General features: G+C 39.8%; 1 protein-coding gene across 2 annotated transcripts in view; it reads left to right on the forward strand.

Moving 5' to 3' along the window:
• Positions 1-16,655, forward strand: part of LOC126335002 (zinc finger CCCH domain-containing protein 13-like) — a 93,443-nt gene that overhangs the window by 68,278 nt on the left and 8,510 nt on the right. For both annotated transcript variants that reach the window (XM_049997828.1, XM_049997829.1), the window contains 2 exons: positions 5,262-5,440; positions 10,199-10,269. In XM_049997828.1, coding sequence (XP_049853785.1) covers positions 5,262-5,440; positions 10,199-10,269 — 250 coding nt within the window. The remainder of the gene's footprint in view (positions 1-5,261; positions 5,441-10,198; positions 10,270-16,655) is intronic.

Below are 16,655 nucleotides of genomic sequence, written 5' to 3' on the forward strand. Positions count from 1 at the left end.
GGAAGAAGGATGGCAGTTAGCGCTTTTGTGTTGATTACAGGAAGCCTAATAAGATAACTAAAAGGGACGTTCACCCTCTTTCATGAATTGATGATGCACTAGATTGTCTAAAGGGGGCCAAGTTTATCTCAACTGTGGAGATGTACGCGGGATACTGGCAAATTGAAGTAGATGAGACTGATGGTGAGAATACTGCATTCGTCACCCCTGAGGACCTGTATGAGTTTAAGGTAATGCCTTTTGGTTTGTGTAATGCACCAGCAACTTTTGAACTGATGATGGATAATCTTCTAAGGCATCTGAAGTGGACGATGTGTCTTTGTTATTTAGATGACTTATAGTGTTCTCAGAGACATTTGATCAACATATAAAAAGACTTAGGGCCATTCTTAAGTGTCTCCAACAAGGCGGACTGAAACTTAACACAAGAAAGTGTCTCTTTGAAGCAAAAGAAATCAAAATACTTGGACATCTTGCGTCAAATGAAGGATTATGTTCTTATTACCGCCGTTTTATCAAACACTTTTGTATCAAAGCCAGGCCACTCCAAGAGTTGTTAAAAGCTGATGCTAAATTTATCTGGGGTGGTGCTCAACAAGGTTCTTTTGATGTCTTGCGAAAAGCTCTGATGACTGACCCTGTACTTGGTCAGTACTATGAGAGAGCACCTACAGAACTAAACACAGATGCCAGTTGGTATGGGATTGGTGCTGCTCTGGTGCAAATTTCGGGTGGAAAAGAGAAGGCTATAGCCTATGCTTCTAGGAAACTTACAAAAGCCGAGAGAAACTATTCAGCTACAGAAAGAGAATGTCTTGCTGTGATCTGGGCCATGTGCAAATTCCAACAGTATCTCTGTGGAAGGCCTACAGACCATCATTCACTTTGTTGGTTGACAGGTCTTAAGGATCCAACAGGACGACTCGCTGGTGGGCACTATGTCTTCAAGAGTATGACATTACCATAGTATACAAAAGTGGAAGAACACACCAAGATACTGACTGTGTCTCAAGAAACCCTGTGTGAAGATAGTGACTGTCTCGCTGCACTCCATGACCCCTCTGCTGAGCAGGAGGAGGATGCCAAGAAATCTCAAATTATGCTTGCCTTAAATCGGTCAGAGGATGTGAAAGGACAATTTAAGGTGGTTAATGGATTACTTTGCAAGAAAAACTTTGATCCATTTGGAAAGAGGTGGCTACCAGTGATTCCTAAACACATGCGCCTAGATGTTCTACATAAATTTCGTGGCACACTTGAGGCCGGATATTTAGGATTTATTAAGACATACGATAGAATCCGCAAGAGAATTTTCTGGCCAGGTTTATTTAGGAGTGTCAGTCACTATGTGTCGCACTGTCGATAATGCCAGAGGAGAAAGGCAGTTGCTCAGAAGCCACCTGGCCAACTCATACCAATTCCACCAGCCGAAACGCCTTTCCAGTGTGTTGGGATTGACCTTACTCAGACGATTTCCAACGTCAGCTAGTGGCAATAGATGGATTATTGTTTGCACTGATTATCTGACACACTATGCCATTACAAAAGCCCTGAAAACAACCGAAGCATCCAAGGTAGCCAAATTCATCATGGAAGACAGTGTATTAAAACACAGTGCCCCAAGGTCATTAATTACGGATCAAGGGAAAGTTTTTCAATCAAATCTTGTGACAGAGATAAACTGTCGGTGCAACATTACTCATCGCATGACGACTGCCTACCATCCGCAAACTAACGGTCTTACTGAATGCGTTAATAAGACCTTGGCCGACATGCTATCAATGTTCGTCAATGTTGAGCAGAGCAACTGTGGTGAAGTGCTACCTTTCGTGACATTTGCCTACAACATTGCCAAACAAGACACCACAGGATTTACGCCATTTTCCCTGGTGCATGGGCGTGAGGCGACTATGATGATGGACACTGTGTTTCTGTTACATCCTGATGACATGGACGACGACTACATTGGCCAGGTGTTAACCAGAGCTGAGGAAGCTCGCCAGTTAACTCAACTCCACACGCTGCAGGCTCAAGAAAATGCGTGCCGAAGGTATGGCGCAAGCCACCGCCCTGTTGTCTATTAGCCTGGTGACCTCGTCTGGATCTTCACTCCTGTTCAGAAGGTTAGTCTCTCTGAATAGCTCCTCAGGCGCTACTTTGGACCTTATAAGGTTTAAGACAGTTGTCTGATGTTACTTATGAAGTTGAAGATTTCGATCCTGACCAAGACGAAAGATCAGAGATATGGTCCATATCCTTCGAATGAAGCCCTATAAGGATCCTGCAGTTTAGGATAACTTTGAAGGTCCAGCGACAGGCAATAAGCGGAAAGCTGACAAAGTGCATAGTGGCAAAAGAAGTTCATAGAAGATCACCGCCAGGGCAAGAATCAGTCATCAGGAGTCGGAGTATGTAGGACCGATGACTCGTTCCCAGAGTAGGAAGAATAGGAAGAAGTAACACCAAGACGCTGTTCTCTTAAGGAGGGAGCAGTGTTGCAGAAAAAGCTGAATAGCACCATGGTGTAATGGTTACTATACTAAACTGTTGCGTGGGGGATTGTGAGTTCAAAACTCGTCATACTGGAATGTTCAGTAGGTCTATGTAACCTGTATGTGTTCTGGCCGGAGGCAGTTCACTCCATGCTCTTGTATGTGCAAGTACTGAATAAACCTTTGTTACGTGAAGTTAGTGTTCATCATTCATCTAATTACACTTCCTTTTATGTGACAATATTCTTATGCAACTTAGAAACTTTTTTGGATGTCATTATCAGTTACCTTGATCCAGAGGTTCAAATTTACTTTAATGCACATAAAATATGCATTTAATATCTGGTGTGAGGCGTAAATGTTGTTTTATCTGACTTTGTGAACTCATGGCAAGGGTTCTAGGGTCATCGAGGGATTCTGAGGTCATAAAAATATGGTTTTAGTCACCATTTTTCACCAATAGAACTTTATGGCGAGCTATCTGTGTATAGTGGGCACTTCACATTTATAAAAATATGCCGTAAGTGGTACTGCAATGGCAAAAAATCGGCTTAAAACATGCCTGAAAACCACTTAAAATTCCTGCAAAAAGTTGTGGAAAATTGGAAGGACTGCAAATCCAGTAAAATATTCCTAATAACATTTTTACTCTTTTAATATGAACAAAAGTATCCAGAAAAAAGCAAAACAAACCATTTTGTGTTAATCTTGTATTATACGTAATTATTTGTTGTTTGTATGCATCAAAGTATATAAATGTGTCAAAATATACAAATAAACTGACAAAACTTAATTGACCTGTAGTATTCATCTTATATAAGCAGCACACTGTACTGTAGCAAAAAAAGAAGGGAACCAGCAAAAAAATGCCCCTGTCAGACCACAAAAAAGGCAAATACTTTCCTCTTTTAGAGACTCTCGCAGAACAGTGGGAAACGTGTTGTGTTGATCCTCATTCCCCCTTCCTCACCAAAAGTTTTGGAAGAAACATATTTGCACTTTTTTGTGATGAAAGAGAGCAGCAGAGAGACAGTGACTGTGGAAGAGATAGCAGAAGGTGCCAGTGGGAGAGAAAGACAAAGGAGGTAGTGATGGTGTGAGAGAGAAAGTGACAGTGAAAGAGAGATGAAGACTATAGCAGTGGGAGGCAAAGAGAGAAGAGTTATTGAAGTTCACTTTAATGAGAGATAGTGGCAATAGAAGAGAAAGAGAGATGGGTGGAGACAGTAGTAGTTTGAGCAACAGAACGAGGAGACAATGGAAATGAAAAACATAGGTGGGTGGAGGCCCTGCATAGACTTCAGGGGTTCTGGTACCTCCCAAACTGGCAAACTTTAACATGTAGGTATAGGGGAAGGCACATTTTAGACTGAAATTTTAAACACTTGATTATAGGGGAAATACCCTTGTCAGATCCTCCATAACTTTTGAGCTACCTTGGTATGGTGTAGATACTGTTAGTGGGTAGAAAGACAAAAGTAGACAGTGTAAGTGAGTGATTGTGGCAGTGGGACGTCCTATAAACCAATGGCAGGAGGAGGAAACAGTGAGAGAGAGAGAGAGAGAGAGAGAGAGAGAGAGAGACAACAGTAGTGAGAAGCAGATGCCAAGAAGACTCAACTACCAAGCGAGGCTGGGTAAGAAGATGTAGAATGTTCTGCATTAACACGTCAAAGACAGTTTCGGGCCAAGAAGACTGTCCATTTATGCCATTCTTTAAAGCGTGACTGCCTCATTTGTGATTGATTACCTTAAAGAGTAATACATATTTAAAAAAAGAACCAAGATCCAAGATTTATTTTTCATATTTAGTTTAGTTCTTTAATAGCTGACTAATTTTAAAATAATAATGGCAGAAAAAAAAGTGCGAGATGAGTTATTGAACAATTTCTTCCTCCTTAGCTTCCAAAATTTCCTGCTCACTCATCAAACATGATGTGTTTGTAGCAGAATTACAGCAAATTGTGACACCTAACAAGTAAATGCACAAAATTCAACATCAGTGTGATCGCATATTGGCTCAGCCATTCACAACAGCAGCTGATGTTTCTTTTGAAATAATTCTAGGAATTGACAACAGAAGGTGGTGCCTGTCAAGTGGCAGGTAGCGAGATGTATGTACATCGTTATCATGTGAAATGAGTCCAGTTTTCAAGCGATAGGTGACTCGTGTTAGAATATCGTGGCCCGAGCTGTATGTGGGCATGGTCTTATGAACACATTGATGTGTCTCCAAAGTGATGAAAGAGCACAAATATGCTCGTGTGCAAAAATTTTTGGTGAAGTACACCCACCTTGTCAGAGTTTTTTAAAGAAGAACACATTCACCTTTTCATGCTTTGATGGGAGCCACATTCACCTTTTCATGCTTTGATTGGAGCATTTTTCCACTGGTGAAATAATCCTGATGACATAGTTTGTTCACACAGCTATTGTAAAAGATGACCTGAAAAGCAGCATTTCTCTTCAGTTTTTGCTTTGCTTTTTTTACATTAATATTTTACAAATGTGTTACACACACATGATTTGTGTGTGCGGTAGTAATATTGACAGTCATCATAGTCACAGATGAAATTATTTTTTATAGCAGCATCATGATTGTAGTGTTAATATATGAAAAGTCACTTCAAAATATGGTGCCTGTCATTGGGTTTCATAACTGTACACCACACACTGTAACAAGTGGAAACGGAGGAACTCCATCTGTTTAATGCAATATTTAATATTTTTTGCTAGGAAGTAATTTGTTTATGTATTTTCCATTTTCAGCTGTGAGGTAATACGTGATAAAGTGACTGGAGACTCTCTGCAATATGCATTTGTAGAATTTGAAGACCGGAAATCATGTGAGGATGCTTATTTTAAAATGGACAATGTTTTGATTGACGATCGAAGGATACATGTTGACTTCAGCCAGAGTGTGGCGAAGCTAAGATGGAAGGGTAAAGGTGAGTATTGTTTGAAGAAATAACACACACACACACACACACACACACACACACACACACACACACACACACACACACACACACACACAGTGGGGTGAGAGAGGGGGGGGGGGGGGGGGGGCATACAAAATCTGAGCATCTGCTGTGCCACACAGGTTGTGTGGATTTTCCCACCCAATACTAGTTTCCTTAAACTTGGCCTCTGACACATCCTCCCTCTTTTAATACATTCTCCTCTCTTTTTCCCTTATATTTTTATGTATTATGTTTCACTCAAGTATTTTCTTTATTGCTTTCACTTTACATCTTCATTCACCCCTTCCCCTCTGTGATCTTTTTTTCCAATCTCCTTTTTCTCCCCGTTCTTAATTGCACTATTCACTCCTCTTTCTCTTAATACACCTTTAGTTCTTCCTCTGGCATCTTCTCTGGACTGAAGCTAATCCAGTGCTCATCAATACACTATCTTTGTCCCCATATTCTCCCTGTTTCCTCCCGCTTCATATTTGTCTGCTCTAGTCCTGCATGACACTCCCTCTGATCCTGGGATCTGAGTGAGCTGCCCATCCTTTTTAATCTTCGCCAACCTTTCCCTTTTTCCTCGCCAAGAAAGGAACTAATTGTTCAAATGATAGGATAGTGTTATGTCCTTTTAATATGTGTGTATTGTTAGTAAAAAAGTTTTTCCTTCATGAAGGTATGTATTGGCCAGTAATTCTGTCTCATTTCATTGTTTCCTTGAATGTATTTTTCTTTCTGTGTACAATATGTGTAATCAGTTTAGGACAGTAGAAACATGCAACACAATTCTGGTACTATGACTTAGGTTAAAGAAAATATAAACTACATTTATAGCATTTGTGGATTTAAAAAAAAAAGTTTTTGATCTACACTCTTTGCATTTCTAAAGGTAACAGGGATAAAGTGGAGGTAAAAAAATCATTCAACTGTAGTTACAAGAATCAAAGTCTCTCAAAGGGAAGATATTATCCAGCCTGCACATTGAGCAAGTTGTAAAGTAACCTCAGTAGCAATTTATAAATGGAATTAAAGTGCAGTGAGAAGAAATAAGAACTTAGAGGTTTGCCGAAGATATTGTAATTTTGTCAGCAATGGCAAAGGATATGAAAAATCTGTTTATGTTAGTGGATAGTATCTGGAAATGAGGTTGTAGGATGAACATCAACGAAGGTAATGGAATGGGATGTAATGTAATGGAACTAAACAAGCTGATGCAAAGAGAATTAGATTGCAAAATTATACACTTAAAGAAGTAGATGAGATTAGCTATTTGAACAGCAAAATAACTGATGATGGTCAAAATCAAAAGCATGTATTGTTTGGTGCATATGTTCGTAGCGATTTTCCGTAAGTTTAATAAACACAGCAGATATATGTAACAGAAACTTTAGTCATCAATGATCAAAAGCCAGTTTTGGGTTGGTACATAAATTTGTAATGATTTTCCATAAGTTCATTAAACACAACGGGTACACATAAGAGTTTAGTCATCGGTAATATATATTCTCTTTCAATATTATGATAAGGGTAGTTGCTGCTCACCTGCTCACCATATAGCAGATTAGCAGATATGCTGAGTTGCAGATAGGCACAACAGGAATGCCAGGCAAAGCTTTCAGCCAAATAGGCCTTCATCAGAATACACACACACACACACACACACACACACACACTTGCTGTCATAACTTACACATTACATTCACATGACCACAATCTCTGTCTTTGTTTGAAAGTCTTTTTTTGTTGTGCCTATCTGCGACTCAGCATCTCCACTGTAGGGTGAGTAACAAGTATCCCTTTCATAATATTGTCATAATTCCATACTGGATTTTCCATTGTGTGATATATTCGTCAAATTTTACAACAGTCTGCCAATGGTGTGGTAACTTCTCGATTCTGCAACTGTAGAAATCACATGGTTCTGAGGTAAAGAACTTATTGAACCATGTTCAGAGTACATTTTCATCTGGAAAGGAGGTTGTTTGGTAGAGTGGAAAAGTACACAAGATCAGATTAATAAGGTGGGTGCAGAATGACTTCCCAACCCAACGTCTGTATTGTGTTTTTTGCCAGTCTTGCAGAATGTGGACAGGCATTATTATGGAGTAGCATCACCTGCATACAGTCATCTTGATAATTCCTCTTGGATTACGTCTGCAAGATGTCTCAGCTGTTGACAATAAATTTCAGCAGTGATTATTACACCTCGGGGGAGCAGTTCATGGTACATAACACTGCCACTGTTCCACAAGATGCATAACATTATTTTTTGTTGTTGTGCTTAGATTTTTGTACAGTGAGTTGCTCCTTTGTTTGGGCTCAACTATTCCTTGCTGTCCCTTATGTTATCATAAAAACAGCATTTCTCTTCACCAGCAGTGATAAGTGAAAGGGATGCTTTGTGTTGTTGATGAGCCAATTGATGATGAGTAAGCAGAGATGCACATATGACCCCCTGCTGATTTTTGTAGATTTTGGCTTACAGCATGCAGTACCCATACACCAGAACTTTGAACCTGCCCCATTGCATGCGAATGTTGCACGATGGTGGAATGGAGTACACTGATGTAGATCATTCCGGAGTAATGAGTTTAAACGATCATCATCAAACCTCGAATGTCTACCTGAACATGGATAGTCTCTAATGTCGAAAGAATCCTCCTTAATTCATGCTATGAATACTGACTTGCCTTTTTCTTTTCTGGTAACTGTGATATTTAGAAGCTTTTTTGTGTAGCTGTACTGGGAACATTGAGCAAATTTAGGAATTCTGTTGGGAAGTTTATGCCTTCACCTAGGCTATGATTGTATCAATTGATTTTTTTTCTTCCCCTGTGGTGCGTGCTGATTTTTTTTTTTTTTTTTTTTTTTTTTTTTTTTTTTTTTTTTTTTTTTTTTTTTTTTTTTTGTGAATGGTTTACACATTATCCATTCTATGTTTACATAGTTTATCTGTTTTTCAATTAATATGATGGTCATTGAAGAAATAATTTTTTTACAGTTGTTGATAAATATAAGATAACATCCTTTTAGGTGCTTCAAATTTTATGTTTTTCTGCATGTTTGCAAAGTTTTGAACAATCCTGACAGATAGAAGAGCTGCAGCGAACTATGAAAATGTTGTCTGTGTAAGACACTCATTACAAGCAAACCAATGTAATGGAATTCTAGGTTGTGTATGAAGAACTGTGATTAATATCCATAAACGTTTCTGTACCGTGTATGGCGATTATGCAGTTGACAAGAGAACTATTGAGTAATGGTTAAAGAGAATGGAGGCATAAGGAACTGTAGAAACAGTTGCATCCATAATTAACCATGTTCGGTATGTTTTGTCACAGCCACTGCTGGCAATTTGACAGATTGTGTGGATGCCATTGTTTGAGCTGACTGACACATTAGAACTCATTTGGCTTTACAGCCAAGTTAGTGAACAATTATTGAGACTCTCGTATATTCAAAGGTGTGCTCAAGATACGATTTTCTGTTTCCCAGAACTATCAGAGCAGTATAAGGCCAATGGAGAAACCTTGTAAACATAAATCCCAGTTAATACTAATTTTTGTATTAAACAAGTTTATAATAAGTAATATGGGACCTCTTTTTTTTAAACTGTGTAAAGTCTTATTTGGAATAGACACATTGATCTTGATTTAAAGCATCTGCAGTATCTATTTCTTGGCTTCTACATTATTTCCATGCATTTTTCTATACACAGGTGTTCGATATTTAGCTCACAGCACTGCACTGACACACAATATATGAGCAGATTAATACTAGTTGCAATTGGTTGTTTGTGTGGTTTGCAGACCTAGCCTGCAGCTTCTGCCAATTTATATATAATTTGACTTGTTTCAGATTTCAGAAAACTACTTCATGACAGGCCTTATGGAACATGATTTTATGAGAATGAGAATAGATAATTGTGTGAATGTATGAATGGACAATTAATTTAAAAATGTAATATGAGGAAGAACTACTTTGCAATATCACATGCAAGAAAACAATATACCACTCACAAATACAAATTTCTATGATGTTTGGCATCTAATGAAGAGTATCTGTAAAGAGTTAAATTGTGCTTCGAAATGTACATTGCACACTGTCATGAGACAGTCAACAGAATAAGTTTAGTTCACCATCTTGGTTTGGCCAATGAAAACTGCTATGGTTTTTTTTCAAAAGTAGTTATGTCATGTAAAATCAGTACGTGTCATGGACAGTTGTAACTGGAGAAATGTTCAGAATGGTGAAGATTAGATCATTCAAGGACAGCAACTTAAAAGACTTCAATTTTATTGAAACAAGAGTCACTAATTACATGGAAAAAAAAGATCCCAGATAAATAAAGGCAAAGTTTAACAGTCAAGATGAATTGTTACAATTAAATGCCAAAAACATAGGATTTTAAAATCTGACACACCAACAGTACAAGAAATATAAAAACAGAAATTAAATTCATAATATTTTTATCACTTGTTGGAGACGAGAGAATGCTTGACTGAAAACAGAATCTATAAACCTGCTACAAAAACAAATACTACTGTTACTCTTATAGTCGTATACTAAAAGTACAATAGCTAGAGAGTATTTTTCAGAATGTATACCTTTTGTACTCCATTCTTGTTCCTGTGCTCCAGGAAATACTAGTCTCTTTTTACTTAGAAAATCTAATTTTCCTGCGTGTTGTAAATTTCATTGCCCTTTACTGAATCTTTTCATTTCTGTGCATTTTAGGCCGTGGAGTGGAGCATTTGGATGATGAGGGTAATCCAAGGAAAGATGGTGATATTCATTACAACAACTATGTAAGTAAACAACTGTTTTCCTTTATGTATTAATTCCTTGAGCATTTTTAACTCTATTCAGCTCAGTGAGGTGTGTGTGTTCTCTGGAGGAGGACTTTCCTGTCTTTTGACTTCATACTTTCTATGTGCCTGTCTTCTTCTCTTAACACCTCTTCTGTCTAGTATGTTATTCGAAAGTAATACACAAGTTTTAGCTGGTAACAGAAGTGTTTGGTAACAGTTTTGTAATTGTTCTTACTCTGAGAATGCTACACAGATATTTCTGCTATATCAGATTTAAATTTTATTTGTTCCTTAACATACACTCCTGGAAATTGAAATAAGAACACCGTGAATTCATTGTCCCAGGAAGGGGAAACTTTATTGACATATTCCTGGGGTCAGATACATCACATGATCACACTGACAGAACCACAGGCACATAGACACAGGCAACAGAGCATGCACAATGTCGGCACTAGTACAGTGTATATCCATCTTTCGCAGCAATGCAGGCCGCTATTCTCCCATGGAAACGATCGTAGAGATGCTGGATGTAGTCCTGTGGAACGGTTTGCCATGCCATTTCCACCTGGCGCCTCTGTTGGACCAGCGTTCGTGCTGGACGTGCACCCCGGGTGAGACGACGCTTCATTCAGTTCCAAACATGCTCAATGGGGGACAGATCCGGAGATCTTGCTGGCCAGGGTAGTTGACTTATACCTTCTAGAGCACGTTGGGTGGCACGGGATACATGCGGAAGTGCATTGTCCTGTTGGAACAGCAAGTTCCCTTGCCGGTCTAGGAATGGTAGAACGATGGGTTCGATGACGGTTTGGATGTACCGTGCACTATTCAATGTCCCCTCGACGATCACCAGAGGTGTGGGAGATCGCTCCCCACACCATGATGCCGGGTGTTGGCCCTGTGTGCCTCGGTCGTATGCAGTCCTGATTGTGGCGCTCACCTGCACGGCGCCAAACACGCATACGACCATCATCGGCACCAAGGCAGAAGCGACTCTCATCGCTGAAGACGACACGTCTCCATTCGTCCCTCCATTCACGCCTGTCGCGACACCACTGGAGGCGGGCTGCACGATGTTGGAGCGTGAGCGGAAGACGGCCTAACGGTGTGCGGGACCGTATTCCAGCTTCATGGAGACGGTTGCGAATGGTCCTCGCCGATACCCCAGGAACAACAGTGTCCCTAATTTGCTGGGAAGTGGCGGTGCGGTCCCCTACGGCACTGCGTAGGATCCTACGGTCTTGGCGTGCATCCGTGCTTCGCTGCGGTCCGGTCCCAGGTCGACGGGCACGTGCACCTTCCGCCGACCACTGGCGACAACATCGATGTACTGTGGAGACCTCACGCCCCACGTGTTGAGCAATTCGGCGGTACGTCCACCCGGCCTCCCGCATGCCCACTATACGCCCTCGCTCAAAGTCCGTCAAGTGCACATACGGTTCACGTCCACGCTGTCGCGGCATGCTACCAGTGTTAAAGACTGCGATGGAGCTCCGTATGCCACGGCAAACTGGCTGACACTGACGGCGGCGGTGCACAAATGCTGCGCAGCTAGCGCCATTCGACGGCCAACACCGCGGTTCCTGGTGTGTCCGCTGTGCCGTGCGTGTGATCATTGCCTGTACAGCCCTCTCGCAGTGTCCGGAGCAAGTATGGTGGGTCTGACACACCGGTGTCAATGTGTTCTTTTTTCCATTTCCAGGAGTGTAAATGCTAAAGATTACATAGAATAGTCATTGGAGTCCCCTTAACATTCTTCCTGATTCACCTTTGACTATTAGAGTGGTGTCAGAAAAGTTTAACCATCCTGTCCTTTTGTGCAACATACACACACAGTTTAGAAGTAATCATGTAGAAAATAAATAATCTCTATTATTGAGGCAGCAGAAGTTGCTCCCTGTAAGTTGGAGTGGGTTGCACACAATAATTCGTGGGCCTACCTCAACCTGTAACATAATACAATTTTATAAACATCTCTGTGGCAGCACCTCAGTGTTGTCACAGCTCTGGTGACAGCTACTGTTGTTACCAGTAACCATTAATGCTTCATAGTTGAAAGCTGGCAATAGTGCTGTGAGGTGTCGGAGACCTTTCTAAAGTGTCTTGACTGTCAGTTTTGTGTCATGTGAGACGAGTCAGAACAAAGTAGCAGTAGCAAAGAGACTAATGTAATAGATAATGTCAAGTCTGAATCAATGTGATGGTGAACTACTGAAGCCAACAAGTACCTGTGAAAATATTGACATTGTTCTTCTCATCGAAGGCTCTGTTTGGGAACATTTGAAGATTGACAAAAAATTTGCTGGGACACTCTTAAGAAGCAAGGTAACAAGACTGTTAAGAAATCGTAAAGCTGTTTCCTTAGCCATGGCAAGTAAATATAACAGCAGCACTTTACCTTTTCCTACCCCTACCCTGATATCCTTCCTCCTCCTAACCCCACCACCCAGCTTGCTTCTCCCATCAAGTGCACCTTGCTCAGAGTCAGCCAGTGTGTGTGTGTTTTGTCTATGTCCAGTGAAGGTCCTTTTGCCCAAAAGCTTACTTGTTTGACAGGCTTTTCTTGTGCCTATCTGTGACTCGGCATCTCCACTGTGTGGTGCAGCAACTGTCCTTTTAATAATACTCCCATTATTCCGTCCTGGATTTTCCATTGCTTGATTTTAAATATAAAAGTCCTTGATTTACGCCAGGTACTAACCTTTGTATAATGTGCTGTAAGGACATTTTATAATTTGCAAGGGTGGAAGAATGTGAAGTTGAAGATTCAGAGTATACACCAGACTGATTGACACCCTTGAAAAAATTAATGAAAGTAGTGAATTAATTGAAATCTCACTACTTAAGGTGACCAAAAAAACACGAGAGAGGCTACCAGAATACTTTCGATCAGTGTTGTCACATGGCATTAAAATTCCAGTGAACAGTGTCAAAAGTACAACAGTTCCAGTAGAAAATATGTCTGAAGAACATGGCGGTGCTGAATGCACAGATTGTAATAGTTTAATGCAAATACTTCAGGAGAAGTTTAGCAAAAATTGTGTTCAAGAAAATTAGCACCAACTTCATGGGTAAAGAAAAATCCAAATAGTTTTTAACTCAACTGAATGTATGGTAAAGAAATCAAGCACATTACTAAAAGAAGATACTATTTAGTCAAGAAGAAGCTATAAAGTGGGAAACAGAATAGGTATGGAATGGCTTTCCAGACTCTTTCTACTACAGCAATGATGTAAGTCGAATTTCTGCTCATAAAAGAGATTGTCTATCTGCTGCTTCAGAAAATGGCGAAAGAGTGTGTAAGACAAAAGCACTCATTTTGTATAAACTGAAAGATGTATACTTAGCTTTCAGAGAAAATTTCCTTCCAATAAAATTGGTTTTACTAAATTTTGTGAACTTCGTCAAGAGGAATGTGTTACAGTGCTGTAAACAGTCATGGAATGCATAACGCATGAGTGTGCGTGTATCATCAAAATATAAAACTGATGAGGCATGCTTCATATGCAGAAGTATCAATGCTTAACTTTTACAGGAACATGTTTGCAATCTGGAAAATGAAGAGTGCATGCTGTATCACTGTACTCAGTGTTGTGAAGAGTATGAAATTTTTTTACTGGAGCTAGAATCCTTACAAGCTTCTGACATACATTGGACACATTAATGAAGACAGTTGATGAATTTATTGAGTATCTCATCCAAAAACTTCAAAACCTGACACAACATTATTACATATTGAAAGCTCAGGATTGCCACTTAAAAATCAAGCAAGCAAACACTCCCTGACACTTCTTGCATCATTATAGTGGATATTGCAGAAAACTATATGTGTTTGCTTCAGGATGCTGCACAAGGGTTTCAATGGCAGAACATTCAAGTTACCTATCAGCCCTTTGTTGTGCGCTATACAACAGAGGATTGCATTACGTAAATGTCATTGTGTTATAGAAGTGATTGTTTGCAGCATGATACAAACACAGGTGTTTTTCTGAAATAATTCTCAGCTATACTCTGGAACAAAAGCCACACATCCAACATTTACTTCAGTGATGGCAGTTTTACATTATATAAAAACTTTAAGATATTTGTAGATTTGTGCCATCACAAAAAGATCTTGAGGTAGCTGCAGAATGTAAATTTTTGTCATTAGCCATGACAAAGCAACAAGAACAAGTTTACAACATCCAGACAACAATCACTTTTTAAGTCCAAAATACCCATTTACATTTGCCACAACTCGTCTTCCAGGAATGCAAACATTTTGTGTTAAAACAAAGGATATAACAATAGTTATCGAATATGTTACAAAAATGATATGAAAATGGTTCTGCCATTCCTGGGACAAGACTTAAATCAATTTTTTTCAAACTACTGAATGGAAGCAGATTACTGATAAAGCATGTATCATCAACTTATTAATTTATGTGAGTTCATCTTGGGTTTCAAAACAGTCTCCATCACTATCAAAGATCACTATCAAAGAAGAAATGTTCATCAAAGCTATCTACTGTAACAAGTACTGGCAATATTATGAAAAGGAAAGTTAGCTACTCACCATATAGTAGAGATGTTGAGTCGCAGACAGACACAACAAAAAGACTACTAAACATGTAAGTTTTCAGCCAGAAGGCCTTCTTATGAAATAGACAAAACACACACACACACACACACACACACACACACACACACACACACACACACACCTCTCACACATGTGACCACTGTTTCGGTCCCAGCAGCCAGAGGACTAATGTTTTACAATTGGCTGTTTCTTGTGATCTATTGACACTGATTGAACAATACTGGAACTTCTCACTTTTTTACGCAGAATATTTTAACATTAATGTAGATTTACAGACCGACTTCCACATCCTCTACAGAGTATCAATGTAATGTTTCTGCAGTTTGCTGAAATTTTATTAGTTTACTACTTTTGTGTAGAAGAGCATAAGCTGCATACAGCTTGATGAAGTTTTCTTTACATTGTTCACCAGACCGTACATTTTTTAGTAGTAATGGTCCTATAACACTCCCTGATGTACCCTCAAAATGACTTCATGTTTTTCCCTGTCAAGAAGAATGTGCGGAGTTCTGCCTGTTAATAAGTCTTAAGTCCAATCTCAAAGCTAGCTCAGTATTTCATGAGCTAAATTTATTTTACTATATGAAACATGAAACTGCATCTTACGCCTTCCAGAAGTCAAGGAACATGGCATCAACCTGCATGCTTCTATCTATGGCATTCTAGGTTTTGTGGACAAACAGAACAAGCTGAGTGCCATAAGATTGTTGTTTTCTGGAAACCAAGTTGATTCCAATAGAACATTTTTTGTCACTTGTACTATGTCATAATATTTGATTTATCACTACATCTACTTATACTTCAGGAGTAAAGAGGACTAGTTATCAACTGGCAGAAGTGTTGAGTTGTCGACAGGTACACATAAAAGTGAAAGAAAACTTGCTAGCTTACAGAATAAATTGTACCTTGAGCTAGTGTGTTTGTGGGGGGAGGGGGGGGGGGGGGGGGGGGAGTTGCGCATTGCGCTCACACACACACACACACACACACACACACACACACACACACACACACACACACACACACACACTCACACACTCACTCTGTGCCCCTATGTTGTACCAGCTGGAAACGCAATTACTCTGAAAGCTAGCAAGCTTCCTTTCCCTTTTGTGTGCACCTATCAACAACTCAAAGCTTCTGCTATTCAGTGAGTGGTCTCCTTCACTCCTAATCATTCGAATTCTACCTGGTACAGTCAAGACTTAAAGAGAAAGTTGATAAGTGACTACTTCCTGTATGATAGTGAGGTGAATAGGAACATCATTGACATTAAGATAATACCATCAGAGGCCATGGATAGGGACCACCATTTGCTGGTAATGAACCTGAGAGGGACTAAGGATAATAAAGGGACAGAAAACCAGGAATCAAACAGGCTACAGAACCTAAGTAGTAAAGGAAAGCATCACAAAGGATGAACCAAAAACAGTAGAAGAGGAATGGGGTAGATTCAAGGGAATGGTAAGTACGGCGGAAACAGTATGTGGGAGGAAAAGCAACAAAAAGAGATGGAAAGAAACACCCTGGTGGAATGATAAAACAAAGGATATAGTACAGAAGAAGAATAGAGCCTTTATGGTATAGTTGCAGAAGAGAACAGTATAGACAAGAGAAGAGTATCAGGCAAGCAAGAAAGAAGCAAAAAGAATAGTGGCAGAGGAAAGAAGAAAGTGGATGGAACAGTTGACCAGAATGATGGAGGAGGATAGCGACGGTTCAAAAAAGGTGTTATGGGAGATGATAAAAAGTGAGAGGAAGAATGGTACGACAGATTATGCTCAAATGGTAGACAGGA

Source organism: Schistocerca gregaria, chromosome 2 (assembly GCF_023897955.1).
Source record: "Schistocerca gregaria isolate iqSchGreg1 chromosome 2, iqSchGreg1.2, whole genome shotgun sequence".
Lineage (NCBI taxonomy): Eukaryota > Metazoa > Arthropoda > Insecta > Orthoptera > Acrididae > Schistocerca > Schistocerca gregaria.